Source organism: Moschus berezovskii, chromosome X, assembly GCF_049115385.1.
Source record: "Moschus berezovskii isolate FMDL1 chromosome X, NW_MosBer_1.0, whole genome shotgun sequence".
Taxonomy (NCBI): domain Eukaryota; kingdom Metazoa; phylum Chordata; class Mammalia; order Artiodactyla; family Moschidae; genus Moschus; species Moschus berezovskii.
In genome coordinates, this window is record NC_142488.1 from 59,750,330 (window position 1) to 59,776,301 (window position 25,972).

At 38.7% G+C, this 25,972-nt stretch overlaps 1 protein-coding gene across 7 annotated transcripts in view; it reads right to left on the minus strand.

Annotated features, from left to right (window-relative positions):
* Positions 1 to 25,972, minus strand: part of OPHN1 (oligophrenin 1) — a 534,987-nt gene that overhangs the window by 16,059 nt on the left and 492,956 nt on the right. For 5 of the 7 annotated variants that reach the window (XM_088833841.1, XM_088833840.1, XM_088833839.1 and 2 more), the window contains 4 exons: positions 21,756 to 22,079; positions 6,248 to 6,413; positions 5,120 to 5,170; positions 612 to 653 (listed from right to left, as the gene is read on the minus strand). In XM_088833841.1, coding sequence (XP_088689967.1) covers positions 620 to 653; positions 5,120 to 5,170; positions 6,248 to 6,413; positions 21,756 to 22,079 — 575 coding nt within the window. In that variant the 3' untranslated portion in view covers positions 612 to 619. Of the gene's footprint in view, positions 1 to 611; positions 654 to 4,402; positions 5,171 to 6,247; positions 6,414 to 21,755; positions 22,080 to 25,972 lie in introns of those variants that run through there. The other 2 variants (XM_088833845.1, XM_088833842.1) reach the window with 2 other exon arrangements.

Here is a 25,972-nt window from a genome sequence, read left to right on the forward strand (position 1 = left end):
AAAGTACATATTATCTTCCTTATTTCTGACATTTGATATGGACTAAATGAGTTAATGGATGTGAAATGAAAGTGCTTTGCATTTAACATATATAAAGAACTAAGGATGAAGGTTCAAGGAGTATGAAATAGTGATTTGGGCTAAAGGAATGAAATCCCTCTACAAATACTATGGTAGACTCTTGGGACCTACCAAAATATCAAATGAGAGTTTACTGATATTCTTACAGACCCAAAGGATGTCAGAATTTAAAGGTTCCAAACATTTCATTTTACATGTTAGGAAACCGAGGCCCAGGAAAGAAAATGTAATTGCCCCAAATGTCACAATCTAGGATTCCTAATGACCTTGATTCAAAGGCAATTCATAAAATTATACTGTAGTTTGGCTGAGAGAGAAAGAAAGAGAAAGGAAACTTAAAAACATAGAGAACCTCAGTATTAAATGACAGTAAGTATAAGGGTCATGTAATTACAAAGTAGTAAACTGAGCCACGGAGGTGAATTCCCACCCTCTGGACCTACATGGCATTCCAGTTCTCAAAAACTCAGATCTCATAAAGAAGGCATATGTGTAACAAGGTTTTGTAATCAGACGAGGATACTACATACCTGAGGCCTCAACTCTCATCTCCAGGAAGTCTGCCTTGAGAACTGTGGGTAAAGGATGAAAGACATTTCACTAAGACTCTAGAAATCAGAAATGGAAAGGTAAACCAAGTGGGTGGGTAACCTTTCCAAGACAGTACCTATCAGGCCATTTGAAAAATTAGGAAGTGATTCCATCCAGATATTTCAAAACATCTCACTCCATGCTTATAGGTTAGGCTACCTCTCTAGCAGATTTAGAGAGCCCAGTGTCCCAGACACAAAAACATCTTTCAGGTGCTACCACAATCCTTTGAGTGTCATACAATGGGAGGCTAGAGGAGACCAGAGAAATTGGCCTAAGACCAAAGACTACATTCTATGATTATCTCCAATGAGAGAAGGGCAAAGAGGGAAGGCAAATGCCTTCTATGAAACATGAATCTTCCTATGCCTCAGAGACCAAACAAGCTTTGCCTGGCCTCTTGATGTCTTTAGATCAGTCCTACGGTCACCTTGTCTAGAGATGGTTGGAGGAAAGAGAAAACCCTGGAGAATTAAGGTCCATACACAACTGAAGTGATTTAGCAATGTGGGCAGAAAATCCCAGACAACAGCTGGTCCCAGGGCTATGTTCTCAACATTGTTTTTCTCTTCTCTCTTGAGTCTATTTATACCTACTCCCTGAGTGATCTTATTCCCATTCATAATTTCAATCCCCATCAAGAATTGAGACCCCCACCCCACCCCAAAGGCTACTATTCATATTGCAGTATATGTGAATAAATTTGTACAGTGGCTGTATTCAATAATTCTACCCCTAAATGTATGTAGGTCCAGTACCAATTACTAGTCTAAGTTGTAGTTACCCATTGGTCATTACTATCTGGGTGTCCCACAGAATCTCCATACACACTGTGTCCAAAATTGAGCAGAGAAAGTTTTCCACAAAACCTGTTCCACCATGATTAACTATTGCTACCATCTACCCAGTTGTCCAAGTTAGATTTTTTTCTCTCTTAATCCTTCTCCAATGCTCCATATTTGAAAAGTCATTAAGGTCTTACTGAGTCTACCTCAAATCTATCCTTTCATTCTATTCCTGCTAACAATGCCACATATCAGGACCTCATCAACTCTTGCTAGGAAGATTAGCCTCCTAATTGGTCTCACTGCCTTCAGGTTTTACTCTCCTATCTTCCTCATTACCAACAGAATGTGTGTATTTCAAAATAATTCATGCAGATTAGAATATGCATTCTCATGTTTTTAAGCTTTTAAGCTCTCCATAATGACTAGAGAATAAAGACCAAACTCCTTGGTATGTTATACAAGGCCTTTACAATCTGGCCCCAATTCATCTTCCTGGCCTCACTTCCAGCTAAGATTCCTTCCCCCTCACCCCCACATTCCAGTCAAAGTGGAACACTAATCACTTTGTGAACTTGTGTTGCATAAGCAGTTCTGCCTTACTGAAATATTTTCCGCTCCTTTCTCTTCTTTTGAGTTTTAAAGTTTTAAATTGTTGTATAAGGGAGATAAATGAGAAGTGAGGTCATTCAAATATCAGGTTACATATAGTCAGGTGTACAAATTGGAGGCAAAAATGGGCAAAACAAAGGTTAAATAGATTATCACTTTCATTAGCAATGAGATGAGATTGACTGTGGCTAGTCTAAGAATTTTGACCAGCAACCAGCATGTAGATGCGCTGATGAAAATGGTGGTTACAAAACTGGGGTCAAAAAGAAAAAGACCAATACAGTATATTAACACATATATATGGAATTTGGAAAGATGGTAATGACGGCCCTATATGTGAGACAGTAAGAGAGACACAGATATAAACAACAGACTTTTGGACTCTGTGGGTGAAGGCGAGGGTGAGATAATTTGAGAGAATAGTGTTGAAATATGTATATTACCATATGTGAAATAGATGACCAGTCCAAGTTCAATGCATGAAACAAGGCACTCAAAGCCAGTGCACTGGGAAAACCCAGAGGGATGGGATGGGGAGGGAGAAGGGACGGGGGTTCAGGATCGGGGGACATATGTACACCTGTGACTGATTTATGTCAGTGTATGGCAAAATCAATACAATAATGTAAAGTAACTAGCCTCCAATTAAAATAAATAAATGAAAAAAACCCCACCACAATATTGTAAAGTTATTAGCCTACAATTAAAATAAATAAATTGATTTAAAAAAATAGGTCTAGATGGAAGGGGTGCTTTTGTCATGTGAATGCTGAGTGGGAGGACTCTGTAGGTACCTAGGAAGGTGACTCATGACATATTGGAGGACTGGTGTACCCACCTTGGTCTTACACACACTCCTGCCAAGATAGAATCTGGGGATAAGGAAGAAGATTAAATTTAGGTTCCAGAGGCCTGAACATAGGACTGGTAGGGTCATCTTCCATCCTGAAGTGCCTGCTTTGGCCATAGTACCCTATGTTGCAGTTGGTCCAAGACTTCTCTGAGCACTATGACAAAGCTTAGGCAATTGTTACCAATCTTTCCACATTTTCAACACCAGTTTGGCTATAGTTTCCCTATTAGAAATAAAGCTGGCTTAAAGATTCTACTTGACTTTGTTCATGCCTAGTACATATACAACTCAATGCCTTGGTTCCCTGTTCAAGGCTACAGCACAATCCTTCTCATTTTCAGTGTATTCTACCCATCTTTCAAGCTTCATTTGAGATACCACTACCTCTAGAAAGCTTTCCTTTAGATATGCCCAGTTCATTCTGTTAATTCAAGATTGCTTTATTCTATTTTCCTGGTATTTATTTATCATATGGCTTATCCTAGGGAGGGAGGAAGGACTACCCAGAAGTAGTAAATAGTCCTGCTTATAGGCAGATGTTTTAAGAATATTAAGGTGTCTCTTCCTGTTTTTCTTTTATTTCCCCCTCAAGCCTATCTGATTAAGCCTGGTTCAAAAAATATTTTAGGTAAAAACTTTATCTTCATTATATCAGTAAGAGAAATCTAGGGCTTTGACCTCGCTTTCATCTGTTATGGTAGAATAAATGGTAAATTATTGTCTAAGGAGAATTTGGTCTAGACTAGAGTTCCGTCTGACTGACTGCCAAGCAGAATTTGAGTGGCCTGCTATTCAGAATCATGTCCTGGTGAGTTATGGCCCACAGTTTTAACTAAATGATGTCTAACCTATCCCAGCTCCAGTGCTGGTAAAGGCATATTACTCTGCATTTAACTGAACACCCGGAAGAGTTACACTCCTATCACCCACCAGGAAACACAATTTTGAACTCTCTGATAAGTAACACTAAGTAAACTCACAGAAGAGTCCCTGAAGGATAAGCAATCATTTCTCCAGGTGTTCCAAACTAAAGGGTACCAAAGAATTGGGACCCTTGAAGAATTTTAAAAACAAATTAATTGGACGGAAGAAAGGAAAGAAATGTAAAACCTAGATTGCCAGGCCCTACTCCTAGAGATTCTGTTTTAATGAGTCTAGAGTGGAAGACCAGAGAAGGCACTGGCAACCCACTCTAGTACTCTTGCCTGGAAAATCCCATGGACAGAGGAGCCTGGTAGGCTGCAGTCCATGGAGTCGCTAAGAGTCAGATATGACTGAGCAACTTCACTTTCACTTTTAACTTTCATGCATTGGAGAAGGAAGTGGCAACCCACTCCAGTATTCTTGCCTGGAGAATCCCAGGACGGGGGAGACTGGTGGGCTGCCGTATATGGGGTCACACAGAATCGGACATGACTGATGTGACTTAGCAGCAGCAGCAGCAGAGTGGAAGGCAGGAATCTGTGTTCATTTCCCTTTCCCTCAAAATTTTCCAGGTGAGTTATATGTGCAGCCAGTTTGAAAACAACCACCTAAGTCTAATGCTTACCTCTGAAATCAGGACTATGCTTATTCTAAGGCTGTTTATGTTAGAATATTGCACTCTATATATTTCTATCAGTTGTCCTTTTAGAATAAAATAGGATCTAAATAAGCAAACTAACAAAAAAAGACCTACAATGAACATAAAATTTTTGCAATACCACTTGGCGTGTGAGTACTCTGTGTGTGTGTATGTGTGTGTGAGAGAGAGAGAGAGATTGAAAAACAGAATCAGAGAGGCAGAGACAACAAATATAGAGATAGACAAAGAAAGAGAGACATGGAGAGAGAGACAGAAAAAGTCAAAGAGACAGGGAAACTGAAAGACAAAGAAACAGAGACATAAGTAGAAAAACACAAAGAAAGAGAAAGAGATAGAGTTACAGAGACAGAGAAAGAAATAGTGTAAAAGAAACAAATAGGTAAAAGTGACAAAGGCAGAGAGACACACAGGTATAGGGAAAAGACAGAAACACAAGTTAAGATTGGGGAGACAGAAAGACAGTGTTGGGGGAGAGAAAGGAACAAACACAGTCAGACAGAGACAGAGCTACAGAGAAACAGAAAAGGAGAATGTTAAGACAGTAAATGACACACTTATGATGCATTTATTAAAAAGCGATTTGGTTTCAGTTCTGTCACCTGCATCTCTTACCTTCCTGTTTTCCGGGAAGCTGTTTCAAAGAATCTGGTCCTGGAAGCCACTCTGCAAACAGAAGCCAACCAAGTCCCATGAACTGCTCTGAAATATGTGTGAGAACCAATGGCCAATGGAAAGGAGAATAAAATATGAACCAGACAGGCCACCAATGCCACGCTCTGCCTTGGCTTGCAAAGGATCTGGGTCTGAGGGAAAATCTACATATCAGAATGTGAAATGGCTCAGTCACCATAGGCACCCCCAAGGCTATGGCTGATACCCTCTGCTTCCCCTTGGTTCAGAATGGTCTAAATATGATATGCATTCATGCTACTCTTGGGAGAAATAAATGAAACAATTTCTTGGTTTCAGAGTATAGTTTTTGGCATTTTGTAAATACACTTAGCTAATCAGTCTAAGTGGTAGAGGCTTTTATTTTATTACTTCCTCAATTTTACAATTATGAGACAATAAACACAAGAAAAAGGAAAACCAAGAAGCAGGATACTGAGAGGAGTCCCAGGCACTGGCTAAGGAGAGGCCAGCCAGGCTAGTTTTGTGGCCAAGGAAGGTTGGTCCCTGAGAGGTGCTGTGACCCCATCTTAGCTGCTCTATCCCTGGTTTCTTGGCTTGCAAACCAGCCTCAGGAAGGCCTGCTGGATATAAGTCTTATTCTTATCCTGTAAGATGCTCTCTGAGTGAAAGTCATTTTGGAAAATTTTTTAAATCATACTTTCTCTTTTTAAAAAAAGCCTTAAAGTACAAGTAAAATGAACAATTCTGTTCATTAAATTACTTTTAAAACAAGTAGTAATAATAAGATAAAAAATTTCTGGAGCCAAGGAAGCATGAAAGCAGCAGGTAATCTTATTACCCTACAGAGATCAGGGCGACTAAGAAAAATGGGTCTCCTATTAGGCATTAAGTTTTAAACACTTCAGCTTAGGAAAACTCTCCCAGCCTTAAGTGTTGAGTAGAAAACTCTGAACAGGGCTGGTCTGTAACAGTTCCCTTCGCTATGAAGTGGATAATGCCCCAGGGTTTTGCGTTGTACACCCTTTACAACCATAATGGTAATCTTAAAAGCATTCTTAGTGATCTAAGGTGGGCTTTAGGTCAAGGTTGAAAAGCAGCCCTACTTACACAGACGATGGGATTTCCCCTGCATTGCCAGCCATAACATCTGGCTTTGGTTCTGGTTTCTGGGTAGTAGTTGACCGGCAGGGAGGGTCTGGAGGCCTCACTGGGGGTCGGATGATGGTTGGCTTTTCTCCTGGAGGCCGCAGTTTGCTGAAACTGTCAGAGTCTCCTAGAAGAGAGAACAAGAACTTGGACAGTTAGCCAAATGGAACACTACTCCTCAGGAGGTACCCAATATTGCAGTGATATTGGCCACCTTTCTTGGTCCCCATTTCTTTTTGGTCACTAAGAACTCTGGATTAAAAAAATTATTCTAGCAGCTATCCCTTCAGATAGTCGATGTTTGAAGTCCAGCTCTGGAACTTCATATTTGTGTCACCTAGAGTATCAATTTGTTCAGTCTCAGTTTCTTCAACTATATAAAGACCAATAATACACATAGCAGGTGCTTAGTGAATATCTGATCACTGACTGGATGGACATGAGTTTGAGTAAGCTCCAGGAGTTGGTGATAGACAGGGAAGCCTGGCATGTTGCAGTCTATGGGGTTGCAAAGAGTTGGACACGACTGAGTGACTGAACTGAGCTGAACTGAGGGTATCAATTTGCTCAGTCTCAGTTTCTTCAATTATATATTAAGACCAATAATACATTATCTTACAGAGGCATTGAGAGAATTTACTTAGGTACTAACATGTTTAGTACTGTGACTGACACAAAGCAGGTGCTTAGTCAATATCTGATGATGAATTTGTTATAGTCATCATCACCAAAAAATCAGGTTCTTTTCACTTAAACTTTGACTATTGTAGCAGTCTCCTAACTGAACTTTCTACCTCTATGTCTCTAGCCTCCATGTGACTCAGCACAAAATAAATACACATAATTTTTTTAATAAAACAGTTCTGGCAGAAGTATACTGAAACAGGTGCATGCACACATTGCTCGTGGCACTATACAGTGGGCTTACTCTATCTAGATAACCTGACATCAAGAATTTTGGAACAATGTGGATGAAATGCAAAATAATATATATGAGACAGTTCATGCTCATTGATCCAGTTGATCCACTTTGAAGAACCTACACAAAGAAATTAAATCAAGAGGAAAAAATAAGCAATCAGCACAAAAACATGCTTTTTAATAGCAAAAAGTCAAACTCAAGCACAAAGGCAAATAATTAAATTCTTACAAGCATTTAACCAATACATATTATGCATGAACTAACAAGGATTTGGACTAGGTGAAAAATGCATTCATATAAAATAATATCAACTGAAGAAAAGGCCACAGAAATATTCATGACCTGATGAACCCCATCTGGAAATAGACACATGTGCAACTATGCAAGGGTGCTAGCAGATTTTGATATTCACTCAATTTTTGTCAGTAACCCTTGATAATCATTTTTTTCTTCTACAAAACTTTTTAAGGTAAATGTAAAAAATATCAACTTTAATCCATAATCCTTAAGTATTTGAAAAATTGGTTTTTCTTCTCCTTAAAGATTTTCTCAGTGGCTACAAAATGTACAGGGTAAATTCAAACTCCCTAGCAAAAATTCAAGGCCCTCTATGAGTTGGTCCCAAATTATTATCCCAGGCACTAACACTGGACTTTAACTCCAGCTCTACTTTTGTTAAACCAGTCTCCTCACTGGCCCTATCAAAGCAATCCCTTGGTTCTTACTTCTAGATGAGACAGTATGGTACAGTGTGGAAAGTACAGAGTCTTGAGTTGGGCAGATCTGGCTTTCAGGACTTGTTCTGCTTCTTCTAAGATGTGAGACCCTGGACAGTTATTTCAACTCTTTGACTATCAAGGTATTCATCTGAGAAATGGGTATAATAACCCCTCCTCACAAGGTAGTTGTAAGAACTAAATTAGATGGCTGATAGAGAGTATCTAGCTGACAGCTGGGATAAATAAGTGTTCGACTCTGCCCTGCTTCTTGTCCGATATATACCCCTGTTTTCATGCTTGATCTGTATTGAAAGAAAAAGAAAACAAAGAAAGTGAAGTCGCTTAGTCGTATCTGACTCTTTGCGACCCCGTGGACTGTAGCCTACAAGGCTCCTCCATCCATGGGATTCTCCAGGCAAGAATACTGTAGTGGGTTGCCATTTCCTTCTCCAGGGGATCTTCCTGATCCAGGTATCAAGCCTGGGTGTCCCCCATTGCAGGCAGACGCTTTACCCTCTGGGCCACCAGGGAAGCCCGATCTGTACTGAAACCATCCCTAAACACTCAGCTCAAATCTCAATCCTCTGAACACTCCACCTGGCATAGGTAATTTCCATCCATGTAAATACTCATAAAGTACATATATTGCTCTGTAGGGTTTTTTCATTCCTCCAGCTAGTCATTCTGGTGAGGGAGACAGATATGAAAAAAATGATAATGATAATACGGTATGATTAGTGCTCTAATGGTGATATGAGCCAAGTACTATTCAGTCACACACAGAGAAATTCTGTCTCCCCATCTAAGCTGTATTTTACATTTCTGGACACACCATTCCCCTTAGCACCAGGTCATGTACACAAAATTCTAACTAAATAATTACCCAAATAATAATAATAATCTAATTTTTCTAAAATGTTATACCATTCAGAGTACTCTTCCAGATAACTATTGATGCTCACAATAAGCTTGTGAGGAAAGAATAGTAGATGGATCTTATCTTCTCCATTTTACAGAGAAGTAAAATAAGGTTTGGAAAGGTGAACTCACTCATCCACAATCACATAATTAGTAAATGGTAGAGAGAGGACTAAGACTTATAACTCCTATTTCTGCATCCACTGTTCTTCCCAGTGTTTGCTGTTTTGTTGTTAGTAGTAGTAAAAGTGAAGTGAGTCAGAAAGAGAAAGATAAATATCATATTTTAATGCACGTATATGGAATCTAGAAAAATGGTACTGAAGAATTTATTTACAGGGCAGCAATGGAGAAACAGACATAGAGAACAGACTATGGACGTGGGGAGAGGGAAGGAGAGGGTGAGATGTATAGAAAGAGTAACATGGAAACTTACATTACCATATGCAAAATAGATATCCAATGGGAATTTGCTGTATGGCTCAGGAGACTCAAACAGGGGCTCTGTATCAATCTACACGGGTGGGATGGGGAGGGAGATGGGAGGAAGGTTCAAATGGGAGGGGGTATATGTATACCTATGGCTGATTCCTGCTGAGGTTTGATAGAAAACAACAAAATTCTGCAAAGCAATTGTCCTTCAATAAAAAATAAATTAAAAAGGAAAAAGTTATAAATGATAACAATAATGATAATGGTAATAAAATAAGTGGTAAAAATTTAGCTACCTTTTTTTATTGAACACCTGCTCTGTTCTAGATACTATGATACTACACTCGGTGCTTTATGCATATATTCTCACTTAACACTAGCCATAACCATGAAAGATAAAAAGTATTATACCTGTTCTACAGCTGAGGAAACAGAGATAAGTAACCTCATAGTTAACTGGCAATAGATTCTGGTCTATGTACTTTCCAAAGCCCAAGTAGTCACAAGTACCAGTGGTTTTCAACCCTGGCTAAACATAGACAACATTGAAATTATATAGTACTGAGGACTCAATTCAAGAGATCCCAGTTTAATTGATTAGGGTAGGACCCGGGTATGGATATTTTCTAAAAGTTCCCCAAGTGACACTATGTATAGCCATAGTTGAGAACCTCTAGCCACATGATGGTGCTTGCTCACCTGCAGATCAGATTGTAACAATTGACAACACTGTTCCATTTCTACTGGTTGCTGGAGTGAGTACTGGATAGGAAGCATACACTTTAGACAGAGCCAGAATACATTTCTACCTGAAGCTGTGTCCACCCTAAGGCTATCATTTCCTTTGATGAGAGAACTGGAAGACACTCCCTGAAACAGGAAACCCATTCATTTACCAGTTGCAGGCACATCCAAATAGACATCAGCCTAAAGCCTTGGAAAACAAATGTCATTAGACTTGCATCCTCTTAAGCTCTTTATGAAAGTGAAAGTCACTAAGTCATGTCTGACTCATTGTGACCCCATGGGCTGTAGTCTGCCAGACTCCTCTGTCCATGGAATTCTCCAGGCCAGAATAAGGGAGTGAGTAGCCACTCCCTTCTCCAGGGGATCTTCCCAATTCTGGGATCAAAGCCAGGTCTCCCACATTGCAGGTAGATTCTTTACCATCTGAGCCACCAGGGAAGCCTGGGAATACTTGAGTGGGTATCCTATCCCTTCTCCAGGGTATATCCCCCACCCAGGAATTGAACCATGGTGTCCTGTATTGCAGGCAGATTATTTACCAGCTTGGCTGTCAGGCTCTTTATTGGGAGCTACAAATTGATGTTTCATTATAAGTCGAACTTTGAAGTAGTAGCAAAGGGCTTTCTTGGTTGAAAGACCCCAATGTTGTTCTCTCCTAACTCTAATGTGCCACAGCAAAGCCACAAGTCAAACTGAGGCAGGGATGGAAGAGTAATAATATCCGGGAGTCAAGAGACCTAGATTCCAGTATTAATACTAAAACTAACTTGCTGTGTGACCTTGAATGGATCATTTCCCTACCTTTACAATGTGGACTTGGACTGCTTTCCAGATCAATGGGTCCATGATATAAGTCTATAGGTCTATATGTTTCCCTGCTGACCTTCATATGCTTCTCTAAAAGTCTGTTCTGATCATGTACCTAACCAGTTTGAAAAAAATATCCAGTTAGCTAGATAGGTAGATAGATAATGGTTAGATTTAGATTTCACAGCTCCCTGTTATCTGCCGTATAAGCGCAAACATTTTTACACCTGGAATTCATTATCTTCTTCGGTCTCAATTCAACTGATCATTCTGGTCTACCTTTCCACCATTCCTCTTCACATATCCTATAGTCCACACAAATAGTATTACTTCCTGTTCCATGTACACATCCTACAATTAATAATCTCTTTCTCAGATGCCCTCTACCTCTTCTTATATACCACAGTTTATATCATCCATCAAGATTCAACTTAAGTTTCATATCTTTTATCAAGATTCAACTTAAGTTTCATATCTTTTGGAAGCCTAATATGTTGCAAATTCCTTTCTCTCACTCTTTCATCATTAATCGCCTTGTACTTTGATTCAGGGCTCTTTGTTTTGTTGGCTCTACCTCCCCGATTAAGATAAAGAAACTTGAGAGCTAGATCTAGGTGAGATTCCTCTCTGTATTCAGCAAGGGCCCAAGTAAATTGCCTTGCACGTAGAAGTTATTTAATACTCATTGAGAAAAGAAACGTGTAGCTCAGTCCGTTAGAAGGACAAAGGGAAAAACTTTCCTTTTTGACGTCCCCATTTGTGCCATCTGTGACACACACAAACATGACATACCCAAATTTGAGGGTTATTCTAAAATTTAAACTGAAAGATATTCAATTTATTGAGTGTTTCTTGAGGGGTTTTGTGCCCAGCCTTATGCTCTCACAAGAGATGCAAACAAATGATTTGACATAGACTTTGCCATCCAGGGGCTTAAAACTGAGTTGAAGAATAAGTCATACTCATGGAAAATAAGCCTGAATATTGTAACTCAGCATCCACATTAAAGGGTCAAACTTGGGTGCCAAAAGAAATGAGTTAAGGGAGAGTTCCCTGGGGCAGGATTGTCAAAAGCCTGGACTTTGAGGAAGATGGCTAAGAAGCCTTCCTTGCCCCTTCCCCTTATCAATGGTCCTCCTATTTCTGAGTGTTTGGCATGGTCAGAGATAGGCTGAGGGTGGAAAAAGTAACTCTGAGCTCTTTTATAACCTCTACATTTAGAGCTTGTGGATTCTCATCAGATCTAGAATATAGAAAAGTAAACATCTACCATTTTCCATGCCTGCCATTTCCTAAGAGGCTGTTACCCAATCAGTAGAAATATCATTTTTTGAACTTCTATTATATTACCAGAAGTTCTGTATACCTAATTTTACTTAAACACCAAAAAAAAAAAAAAAAAAAATTCTTGCTTGCAATATAGGCATTGTCTTCACTTACAGTTGAGAAAACTGGCTCAGAGAAGTGAAGTTTACCTCATTAAGATCATGTAGTTAGTAACTGGATTCCTGTAAAATCAAAACAAATGCTACCTTAAACTAAAAACTCCTTATGTGCTAACTATATAGGTATCTCATTTCATCATTACAGCAATCCTATACACATAAATACCTTCATTCTACAAGTTAGAAAACTGGGATCAGAGAGGCTGTGAGTTTTCCAAGGTCCCATAACTAGGATGAAGCAGGACCAGGGTTCAAACTCATGTCTCAGAGACTCTGGAGCTTAAGTCACACCTGAGACTTCACTAAGCCTTTTCAGCTTAGTGGTATTTGTACCAAATTGTACTTCCTTGTAATTTATGTTTAACCTTGGACTTTAATGTGACTTTTACTATAAATTTGATCTGCCTTTCCAAGTCAACTTGTTCCCTCCCACCCCATTCTCTATCAAATGACCATAACTAAAGAATCATAGCATTTATAGATTTCTTAGGACTTGAGTAGCCCTCATTGTCAACAAAAGAGTCTTAAATGGAGTATATGGGTGCAATGTTAAAAATGACAGAATGATTATGGTTCATTGCCAAGGTAAACCATTCAACATCACAGTTGCTGTTATTGTTCAGTCACTCAGGTATGTCTGAACTTTGTGACCCCATGAACTGCAGCACTCCAGGTTTCTCTGCCCTTCACCATCTTCCAGAGCTTCCTCAAACTCATGTCCATTGAGTCAGTGATGCCATCCAACCATCTCATCTTTTGTGGTCAATATCACAATAATCCAAGTCTATGCCCCAACCACTAATGATGAAGAAGCTGAAGTTGAACAGTTCTATTAAGACCTTCAAGACCTTCTGGAACAAACACCAAAAAGAGATGTCCTTTTCATCAGAGGGAACTGGAATGAAAAAGTAGGATGTCAAGAGATACTTGGAGTAACAAGCAAGTTTGGCTTTAGAGTACCAAATGAAGCAGGGCAAAGGCTAACAGAGTTTTGGCAAGAGAACACACTAGTCACAGCAAACACCCTCTTCCATAGCACAAGAGAAGACACTACACATGGACATCACCAGATGGTCAATACATAAATCAGATTGATTATATTAATTTCAGCTGAAGATGGACAGGCTCTATGCTGCTGCTGCTGCTAAGTCACTTCAGTCGTGTCTGACTCTGTGTGACCCCATAGACGGAAGCCCACCAGGCTCCCCCGTCCCTGGGATTCTCCAGGCAAGAACACTGGAGTGGGTTGCCATTTCCTTCTCCAATGTGTGAAAGTGAAAAGTGAAAGTGAAGTTGCTCAGTCGTGTCCGACCCTTAGCGACCCCACGGACTGCAGCCTACCAGGCTCCTCCATCCATGGGATTTTCTAGGCAAGAGTACTGGAGTGGCTTGCCATTGCCTTCTCTGGACAGGTTCTATACACTCAGCAAAAAACAAGACCTAGAGCTGACTGTGGCTCAGATCATGAGCTCCTTTTTGCAAAATTCAGGCTTAAATTGAAAGAGGTAACTGGTTGGATGGTATCACTGACTAAATGGATATGAGTTTCAGCAAACTCCAGGAAATAGTGAAGGACAGGGAAGGCTGGCATGCTGCAGTTGATGGTGTCACAAAAGGTCAGACATGACTTAGTGACTGAACAATAACAACAAAGTGAGAAATTGATAGCAACACAGTAATTGTAGGGGACCTCAACTCCTTACTTACATCAATGAATAGATCATCCATACAGAAAGTCAACAAGAAAACAGAAGTCTTAAATGAAACAGTAGACCAGACGGACTTAATAGGTTCGTACACAACATTCCATCTAAATGTAGCAGAATATATGCTCCTCTCAAGTGCACATGGAACATTCTCAAGGAAAGACTATACGCTGGGACAAAAAACAAGTCTCGATAAATTTAAGAAAATTGAAATCATATCAGGCACCTTTTCCAATCATAGTGGAATAAAACTAGCTAGTAATCAACTACAAGAATCTTTAAGAATTATAAATATGTGGGGAATTAACAACATACTACTGAACAACTATTGAGATACTGAAAGCTATCCCTTCAACAGTTTTGGAAGTCCTAGCTACAGAAATCAGAGAAGAAAAAGAAGTAAAGGGAATTCAAATTGGAAAAGAAGTTAAATCACCACTCTTTGCAGATGACTTGATACTATAAATAGAATGCCCTAAAGATGACACCAGAAAACTACTATAGCTAATCAATGAATTTGGTAAAGTTGCAGGTTACAAAATTAATACACATACATATTTTGCATTTCTATACATTAACAAGGAAAGATCAGAAAGAGAAATTCAAGAAACAATTCCATTTACCATCACATCAAAAAGAATAACTAGGAATAAATCTACCTAAGGAGTAAAAAGACCTGTACTCCAAAAACTATAAGATGCCAATGAAAGAAATTGAAGAAGACACACACAAATGGAAAGATATTCCATGCTCATGGATTGGAAAACTCACTTTGTCGAAATGACTATACTACTAAAGGCAATCTACAGACTCAACACAATCCCTATCAAATTACCAATGACATTTTTTCACAGAGCTAGAACAGAAAATCTCAAGATATTTATGTAGACACAGGAGACCTTGAATAGCCAAAGCAATCTTGAGAAAGAGCTGGAGGAATCATGTTCCCTGACTTCAGACTATACTATAAAGTTACTGTTATCAAAACAGTATGGTGCTGGCACAAAAATAGAAATATAGTCTTAGGAACAGGATAGAAAACCCAGAAACAAACCGTTGCACCTATGGTCAATTAATTTAGGACAAAGGAAGCAGGACTACATGATGATTGAAAGAAGCTCTCTTCAACAAATGGTGCTGGGAAACCTGGAAATTTACATGCAAAAATGAAATTAGATCATTCTTTAACATCATACACAAAGAAGGCTCAAAATGTATTAAAGATCTAAATGTGAAACCAGACACTATAAAACTCCCAGGGGGAAACATAGCAAGAACACTCTCTGACGTAAATTGCAACAATATCTTTTTTTAATCCAACTCCCAGAATAATGGAAATTAAAACAAAAATAATCAAATGGGACCTACTTAAACTCAAAAGATTTTGCATAGCAATGGAAACAATAAAAAGTGAAAAGACAATACACAGGCTGGGAGAAAATATTTGCAAATGGATGTTAGTGACAAAGGATTAGACTCCAACATTTACAAACAGCCCTGGTAGCTCAGATGGTAAAAGTGTCTGTCTACAGTGCAGGAGACCCGGGTTCAATCTCTGGGTTGGGAAGATCCCCTGGAGAAGGAAATGGCAACCCACTCCAGCCTGTAGGCTGCAGTCCATGGGGTCGCAAAGAGTCGGACACAACTGAGTGACTTCACTTCACTTCATGACACTTAACAGCATCAAAACAAACAACCCAATCAACAAATGGGTAGAAGACCTAAGTAGACATTTCTCCACAGAAGACATAGAAATGGTCAAGAGGCACATGAAAAGATGTTCAACATAGTTATTTATTAGAGTAAAGCAAATCAAAACTACCGTGAGTTATAACCTCACACCAGCCAGAATGGCTGTCATCAAAAAATCCACAAACAATAAATGCTAGAGAGGGTGTGGAGAGATGGGAACCCTCGTGCACTGTTGGCGTGAATGTAAATTGGAAAAGCCACTATGGAGAATGGTATGGAGGTTCTTTAAAAACTGAAAATTGAGCTACCATATGACCCTGCAATCCAACTCCTGGGCATATATCCAGAGAAAAACATGATCCAAAAGGACACATGCAGCACTAACAATAGCACTATTTACAATAGCCAAAACATGAAAGCAACCTAAATGTCTACCCACAGAGAAAGGGATAAAGATGTGGTACATATATTCAATGGAACATTACTTGGCCATTAAAAAGAATGAAATAGTGCCATTTGCAGCAACATGAATGGATCTAGAGATAGTCATACTGAGTGAAGTAAGTAAGATAGAGAAGGAGAAATACCATATGACATCTATTATATGTGGATTCTAAAAAGAAATGATATGGATGAACTTACTTACAACACAGAAAGAGACTCATAGACTAAGAAAAAGAATTTATGGTTGCTGGTGGGAGGGATGGGGAGAACTTTGTGATGGACATGTACACTCTGCTATATAGCCAACAAGGACCACCTGTATAGCACATGGAACTCTTATCAATGCTATGTGACAGCCTGGATGGGAGAGGAATTTGGGGGAGAATGGATCCAGGTATACGTGTGGCTGAGTCCCTTTGTTGTTCACTTGAAATGATCATAACATTGCTAACCATCTATACCTCAATTCAAAATAAAAGTTTAAAAAAAAATCAAAAAATAATAAAATGCTCATATTACCAAAAGCAATCTACAGGTTTTGTGCAATCCTTATCAAAATCCCAATGACAGCTTTAATAGAAATAGAACAAACAATTCTAAAATATATAGAACCATAAAAGAAGCCAAAAAGTCAAAGCAATTTTGAGAAAAAAATGAACAAAGCTGTAGGTATTATAATCTCTGATTTTAATCTATATTATAAAATCCTTATAATCAAACAGCATGGTGTTGATAGAAAAACAGACACATATATCAATAAAACACAATTGAGACCCTTGAAATAAACCCACAAATATATGGACAATTAATTTATGACAAAGGATTAAAGATCTCAGAATGGACAAAGATATTTTCTTCAGTAAGTGGTGCTAGGAAAACTGCACAGCCACACAAAAAAGAAAGAAAGAAACAAACTAGACCACTATCTCACAACATACAAAAAAATCATCTCAAAATAAAGACTTGAATGTAATGCCTGAAACCATAACACTCCTGGAAGAAAACATATGCAGTACACACTTTGATATTGATCTTAGCAATATCTTTTTGAGTATTTTCCTCAGGCAAGGGAAACAAAAGCAAAAATAAGCAAATAGGATTATATCAAACTAAATAGGACTATATCAAACTTCTGCACAGGAAAGGAAATCTTTCACAAAAATGAAAAGACAATCTACTGAATGAGAGAAAATATTTTCGAATCATATATCTTATAAGGGGTTAATGTCCAAAGCATTTAAATAACTCATGTAACTCAACAACAAAAAAGCCTAAACAACCTACTTTAAAAATGGAGAGAAAAGCTATATGGACATTTTTCCAAAAAAGACATAATGATGGCCAACAGGAATATTAAAATGTGTCCAAGATCATTAATTATTCCGTTCCTTTCCGTTGCTCAGTCATGTCCGACTCTATGCGACCCCGTGGTTATTAGGACAATGCAAATCAAAACCCCAGTGAGATATCACATTATGCCCATTAGAATGGCTATTTCTTAAAAGACAATAACAAATTTTGGAAAGGAGTGTGGACAAAAGTGAACCCTCTTATACTGTTGGTGAGCCACTATAGAACACAGTATGGAGATTCCTCAAAAATTAAGACTAGAACTACCATATGATACAGCTATTCCACTTCTGGATATTATACAAATAACATGAAAATACTAATTCAAAAAATATATGCAACTCTATGTTCATCACACCATTATTTATAATAGCTAAGATATGGGGAAAAAACTAAGTGCCCAACAATGGATGAATAAGTAAAGATGTGATATATAAAAACCACTAGACCATTCAGATATGACCTAAATCAAATCCCTTATGATTATAGAGTGGAAGTGAGAAATAGATTTAAGGGACTAGATCTGTTAGAGTGCCTGATGAACTGTGGACGGAGGTTCGTGACATTGTACAGGAGACAGGGACCAAGACCATCCCCATGGAAAAGAAATGCAAAAACTCAAAATGGCTGTCTGAGGAGGCCTTACAAATAACTGTGAAAAGAAAAGAAGCGAAAAGCAAAGGAGAAAAAGAAAGATATAAGCATCTGAATGCAGAGTTTCAAAGAATAGCAAGGAGAGATAAGAAAGCCTTCCTCAGTGATCGATGCAAAGAAATAGAGGAAAACAACAGAATAGGAAAAACAAGAGATCTCTTCAAGAAAATTAGAGATCCCAAGGGAACATTTCATGCAAAGATGGGCTCGATAAAGGACAGAAATGGTATGGACCTAACAGAAGGAGAAGATATTAAGAAGAGGTGGCAAGAATACACAGAAGAACTGTACAAACAAGATCTTCACGACCAGAATAGTCACGATAATGTGATCACTGACCTAGAGCCAGACATCTTGGAATGTGAAGTCAAGTGGGCCTTAGAGAGCATCACTATGAACAAAGCTAGTGGAGGTGATGGAATTCCAGTTGAGCTATTTCAAATCTTGAAAGATGATGCTGTGAAAGTGCTGCACTCAATATGCCAGCAAATTTGGAAAACTCAGCAGTGGCCACAGGACTGGAAAAGGTCAGTCTTCATTCCAATCCCAAAGAAAGACAATGCCAAAGAATGCTCAAACTACCGCACAATTGCACTCATCTCACACGCTAGTAAAGTCATGCTCAAAATTCTCCAAGCCAGGCTTCAGCAGTATGTGAACCATGAACTACCAGATGTTCAAGCAGGTTTTAGAAAAGGCAGAGGCACCAGAGATCAAATTGCCAACATCCACTGGATCATGGAGAAAGCAAGAGAGTTTCATAAAAACATCTATTTCTGCTTCATTGACTATGCCAAAGCCTTTGACTGTGTGGATCACAATAAACTGGGGAACATTCTGAAAGAGATGGGAATACCAGACCACCTGACCTGCCTCTTGAGAAACCTGTATGCAGGTCAGGAAGCAACAGTCAGAACTGTACACGGAACAACAGACTGGTTCCAAATAGGAAAAGGAGTACATCAAGGCTGTATATTGTCACCTTGCTTATTTAACTTATATGCAGAGTACATCATGAGGAATGCTGGGCTGGAAGAAGCACAAACTGGAATCAAGATTGCCGGGAGAAATATCAATAACCTCAGATATGCAGATGACACTACCCTTATGGCACAAAGTGAAGAGGAACTAAAAAGTCTCTTGATGAAAGTGAAAGAGGAGAGTGAAAAATTTGGCTTGAAGCTCAACATTCAGAAAACGAAGATCATGGCATCTGGTCCCATCACTTCATGGGAAATAGATGGAAAAACAGTAGAAACAGTGTCAGACTTTATTTTTTGGGCTCCAAAATCACTGCAGATGCTGATTGCAGCCATGAAATTAAAAGACGCTTACTCCTTGGAAGGAAAGTTATGACCAATCTTGATAGTATATTAAAAAGCAGAGACATTACTTTGTCAACCAAGGTCCGTCTAGTCAAGGCTATGATTTTACCCGTCGTCATGTATGGATGTGAGAGTTGGACTGTGAAGAAAGCTGATAGCCGAAGAATTGATGCTTTTGAACTGTGGTGTTGGAGAAGACTCTTGAGAGTCCCTTGGACTGCAAGGAGATCCAACCAGTCCATTCTAAAGGAGATCAGTCCTGGGTGTTCATTGGAAGGACTGATGCTAAGCTGAAACTGCAATACTTTGGCCACCTCATGCAATGAGTTGACTCACTGGAAAAGACTTTGATGCTGGGAAAGGTTGGGGGCAGGAGGAGAAGGGGACGACCGAGAATGAGATGGCTGGATGGCATCACCGACTCTGTGGACATGAGTTTGAGTGAACTCCGGTAGCTGGTGATGGACAGGGAGGCCTGGCGTGCTGTGATTCATGGGGTCGCAGAGAGTCGGACACGACTGAGCAACTGAACTGAACTGAACTACAGTGTCATAAAAATATGAAATATTGTCATTCACAACAACATGGGTGAACCTTAAGCATATTATGCTAAGTGAAAGAAGAGAAAAACAAATACTGTATGATTTTGTTTATGTGGAAAAAAGACAAAAAATAACCAATTAACAAAAAAACAAAACAAATGAACCAACCAAACTAAAACAAAACAAACATGCAGATACAAAGAACAGAGCGATGGTTACCAGAGGGGAAGGATTGGGTGAAATGAGTAAAGGGAATAAACTGTATGGTGATGGATAGAAACTAAATTCTTTGTAGTGAGCATGCCATAATGCATACAGAAGTAGAAATAAATAAATGACAATAACAGCAAAAATTATATTAATAAATAATATCAATTCAAAAAGATACATGCACACCACTGTTCACAGCAGCATTATTTATATTGCCAAGACATATGGAAGCAACCTAAATGTCCATCGAGAGATGAATGGATAAAGAAGATGCACTGTGTGTGTGTGTGTGTGTGCATGCTCAGTTAATCAGTTGTTTCTGACCTTTGGCGACCCCATGGACTATAGCTTGCCAGGCTCTTCTGTTCATGGAATTTTTCAGATAAGAATACTGGAGTGGGTTGCTATTACCTATTCCCAGGTATCTTCCCAACCCAGGGATCAAACTTGAGTCTCTTGTGTCTCCTGCATTGGCAGGCAGATTCTTTACCACTAGGGCCACCTGGGAATCCTTTCTCACTCTGTGTGTGTGTGTGTGTGTGTGTGTGTGTGTATGCACACATTGTATGGAATACTAGTCAAACATAAAAATAGAAGGAACTAATGTCATTTGAAGAAACATGGATAGATCTAGAGATTATCATACTAAGTAAAGTAAGTCAGAAAGAAAAGGACAAATATGGTATCACTAATATTCATGGAATCTAAAATATGACACAAATGAACTTATTTTATGAAACCTTAAAAGAGTCATAGACATAGAGAACAGCCTTGTGGCTGCCAAGGGGGAATCATGTGAAGGACAGATGGATCGGGAATCTGGGATTAGCAGATACATACTATTATGTATAGAATGGATGAACAAGGTCATACTATATAGCACAAGGAACTATATTCAATATCTTGTAATAACCTACAATGGAAAAAATAATATCATTAGTATTAATTTATTTCACAAATAATGAGTACCTACTATGTGAATATAAAGTAAATAAAATTAAGTAAATAAAATTGTCACCTTCCTTGGTAATAGAAAACCTAGATCAGAGTGTAGTAAATAAAACAGCCAAAACTCCCTCCCTCATAAAGCTTACATTCTAGTGATTATTGTGAATGGTTTCTATATTCTTGTGCTTCCCTGGTAGCTCAGCTGGTAAAGAATCCACCTGCAGTGCAGGAGACCCTGGTTCGATTCCTGGGTCAGGAAGATCCCCTAGAGAAGGAATAGGCTACCTACTCCAGTATTCTTGGGCTTCCCAGATGGCTCAGCTGGTAAAGAATCTGCCTGCAATGTGGGAGACCTGGGTTCAATTGCTGGGCTGGGAAGATCCCCTGGAGGAGGGCATGGCAACCCACTCCAGTATTCTTGCTTGGAGAATCCCCATAGATAGAGGAGCCTGGCAGACTACAGTCCACAGGGTCGCAAAGAGGATTTCAACATTATTAGTAATAAACCAGAACAGATTTCTACTTAAATACCCACAACCTCATAAGTGTTTCAAGGTGTGAAGTAGTTGAGGTCATTTCTCTTTCTCATGGAATTCCCAACCACTTACCCTCCTTGTGGTGAGCCAGGGGCCGAGGTGCTGATCGCTTTATGTGGAAAGAGGGTGCCTTAGTGGTCCCAGGGCCTGGCACAGGTCCATTGCTGGCCTTTGGTATGGCCTTGGTCCCTCCATCCTGCAGCCTAGACACCAACTTCCCCACGTCCACCTCGAGGCAGGACTCCAACTTGACATCTGAAACAAGCCTGCTTGGGGACTTCCTCCCGGGATCCGCTTCCACATTTTTTTGCATAGGCATTTTGGGGTATTGTGGTGGCTTGGGGGGTTCTATGCTGCTGTTGATAGTACCATTGGGTGTTCTATGTTGAATTTCATCTAGGAAAAGTTGGTGTAGAGGAAAGATTAATGACAACCTTTGTCACCTTTTCATTTTTAGACATGTAGACATAAGATTGCAAAATTATATACATATTCAAAAGAGGTATTGTTATGGAGCAAATCAATGATATCACAAAAATCAGTGTCTACCTACCCCACTTCATGTGGAGACACAGGTCTCATAACACAAGGAATTCAATTCAACATCTGATTATTTTCATGATCACAATTCAGCAAAACCACAATATGCCAAGATTATATTACTTTCAAATACAGACATCAGTTAATCCTTAACTATTGCTATTTATCTCAAAAGTTATTTATAAATATCTATAATATTTCAGTGTAATGTGCTAAACTGAATTTAACTTCTTTTTCCATCTTCAACTAGCCACTTTATGGCCTTCCCCTAGCTATTGTGGTTTACAATTTCCTGTGACAATAGCATATGCTTTTCAGTTGTCTTATGTCTTAATTAAAGCTTTGAGACTCTGAGAGCCAAGGATATTCTCCCTAGAAAAATTAACGTACAAAAAATTTTGAAAACCAATTTTAAGAGATTCATAGAGCCCCCTGAATCTATTAATGAACCCCTAATTGAGAACTCCTGCTATATGGAAATTGTCACCTTCCTTGGTAATAGAAAACCTAGATCAGAGTGTAGTGGTTAAGAACAGAGGTTCTGGTCAGCTAAATGAGACCTGAGAGATATGTCAAGCAATTAAGACACATGGGTCCTATTTGGATCCTGATTAGTTAAATTTTTTTTTAATGTAAGAAGGAGAATTAGGACACTGATCAGATAGTTACTGCTTTTAAGGAATTACTATTTTGCATAGTTTCTTTTCTTTTATGTATGATAATGGTATTGAGATTTTGGTTAAAAAAGAGTCTTCATCTTTTATAGGTACATAATGAAGCATTTATGGATGAAATGACATGATGTCTGTTTTAGGGAAATAGCTAAGGGTATAGATGAAACTAGTTTGGGCATGTAGTTGTAAATGTTGAAGCTGGGCAATATGGACATGTGGACTATGTTATGTTGTATGTTATACTGTATATTTTTATAAAATATACAATTTCCTTTTACATTTGAAACTCTCCACAATAAAATTTTAAAAGAACTTTAGGTTCTGGAGCCAGTTGTACTACTTACCAACTGTGAGATCTTGGGCAAGTTCATAATCTCTCTGTATCTAAAATTTTCTCTTCAGTAAAATAGAAATAATAATAGTACCTACCTCATGAGGTTGTGGTGATGATTGCAAGAGGTAGTATACTTATTTAAGTGCCCAGTACATAATAAACACTCAATAACTGTTATTTATTATTTATACTATTATGTTCTCAGTAGGCAGTGGGGCAAGAATTTCCATGGGGAAAGAAAGAGTACGTCTTGTTTCAAGGAATTTTTCCCCAAGAGTTTTCTTTTTCTTGGGAGCTTTTTATTGACCACTGCACTGCTGCTACCACCATAAGGGTTAGAGCCAAGGAGTTCCTCTATAGCTCCCCTACTTTGGTCCCAGGGTAGACACATAGCCCTGCTTTTATTAACCCTAGTACAACCGCCATCAGACTAGTCAAAGAAAAAATATCAAAGACTCATTAATAATACTACTACTGACATAGCTCAAAAGTGCAATGTAATTAGATCACATGCTTCCGGAAGATGCCTTGTGGCAGAGACCATCTAACCTCCAGCACTTAGGATTAACCTCAAGCACATGTACCTTCTAGAAAGTATGAAGTAAATTCTTATGCCACACATGAAGTGTTATAAATTCATTCTCCCACATTCTTTGCGTCTAATGTCTCAGCTACATGTTTCTATCTGAATGCTTTCTTTTGGTGAAGAGACTCTAGGAAATTCCATCCCTGTTCTCATGTAGGGAAAACAACAGCGATTGGTCATGTTCTATGGAATCATCACCATCTCAATACAGTAAAAGAAGGTCCAGTCTCATAAAGATGATTCCACAAACAGTCTCAGGACACTAACCTTCCACATTGGAAAGGATCTTTTCCTGGCTTGGAAATAAGACATATAATGATAGCAGCAATAGGGATTTGGACTAGGACATTCTGCCAGGAAATCCATTTCAAGGCTCTGGGATATGCTGAATAATAATGATAAAATGGTAGTAATTATAATAATGACAATGATAATAATAATGATAACAGATACCATTATTTAAACACTTTCTTTGTGTCAGGGCCTGTTCTAAGTGCTTTACATAGATTATATCATAGTCTTCAAAACTACTCTGTAAACTGTTATTAGCCCCATTTTACAGATAAGAAATCGAAGGCCCTAAAAGTCTCAGTGTCACAAAACTAATATGGTAAGCCAGTTTTCATAGCTTAAAGTCTGTTTTCAGAGTACATATTTTTTCTGAAGACAGTGTTCATTGCTCCTATTGGGTAATAAAAGCTCAGCATCATCCCCTTTTTCTAACCAGCCATCTATTTCCATGGGAAAACACAAAAGCCAGCTTCAGAAACTGCAGAGAATTAGGAGTGAATAAGTATCAGAAAAGGAGGCCTCATAAATAGGCAAGTAGCCAACTAGAGGCCTCTCTTCTAAGTGTAGGCAAATGTTGGGGAATAGCTTTAAGAGGTTGCACACTAGTCCAGCAGGAGAAATAGATCAATTATTATAATACAGGTAGAATCTTGCAAATAAGCACTATGAGAATGACAGTGCTAATTATTTCTGGTGGTGTTGAAGAAAATTTTGTGAAAGAGGTAATATTGAGCTAGGCCTTAAAGGATTGCAATAGATGGAAAAAGAGGGAAAGGGAATTTCAAAGAGAGAGCAACTTGAAAGAATGAAAGTTCACGGTTTGTTTAAGAAAATGTAAAAGAAAATATTTAGTGTAGTTTGAGCATAGGAACCAATTTTAGATAAAAAGTGTGAGTAGTTGGAGAAAAGTTATTAAGGTAGGGTGGGGCTATATCATGAATGCCATGTTCAGGAATATGAATTTTATCATTGGGCTGCAGAGGACCATGACTTTTTTTCACAGAAAAGTGGCACTATCACGTGTGTTTTTTGAATATGCCCTTAGGTTCATGACGAAGAGTAAACTGAACCAGAGAGACTGGAGGAGACTGGAGGTAGGTAGACCAAATGGGGACGGCTGGATTTAAACTGGAGCAGCAGCAAAGAGAGACAGATTCAAGGGATATTAAGGGAGTGGAATGCACAGGGGTTAGATATAGAGGTGTGAGGGAGTCCATGATGATAATGAAAGGACTCTTTATAATACTATATATAAGGGGAATAGCAAGTTTAGAGGTAAGATAATGAACTGCTACTAGTAAAGAACAGCGGTGAGTAGAAGGATTTGCTCTTTCTCAGAACAGTGTTCAAAGAGGTTATAGGAAGCACAATATTACAGTAGATAAATGAGCTCTGGAATAAGACGAATGCAAGTTGCTTCTCTGTCATTCATTAGCTGTGTGAATGAGGCAAACTACACACCCTCTCTAAGCCTTCAATGCTTTTTCTACGAGAAGTGATGAGGATTAAATGAATATGAATTCACATTCATTTAGGATGGCTAGAATTAAAAGATAACAAGATATGGAAACAACCTAAGCATCCATCAGTGGATGAATAAAGACTTTGTTTGTTTGTTTGTTTCAGCCTTAAAAAAGAAAGATCTCCTGCCATTCATTTGCTATAACATGAATGAATCTAGAAGATATTATGTTAAGTGAAATAAGCCAGACAAATAAAGAAAAAAAGTCACATAACTTTATTTTTATGTGGAATGCTTAAAAGTCAAATGCTTAGAAACAGAGAGCACAGTGGTTACCAGGAGCAAGAGGATAGAGAAAATGGGGAGATGTTGGCCAAAGGATACAGCGTTGCAGTTATATAG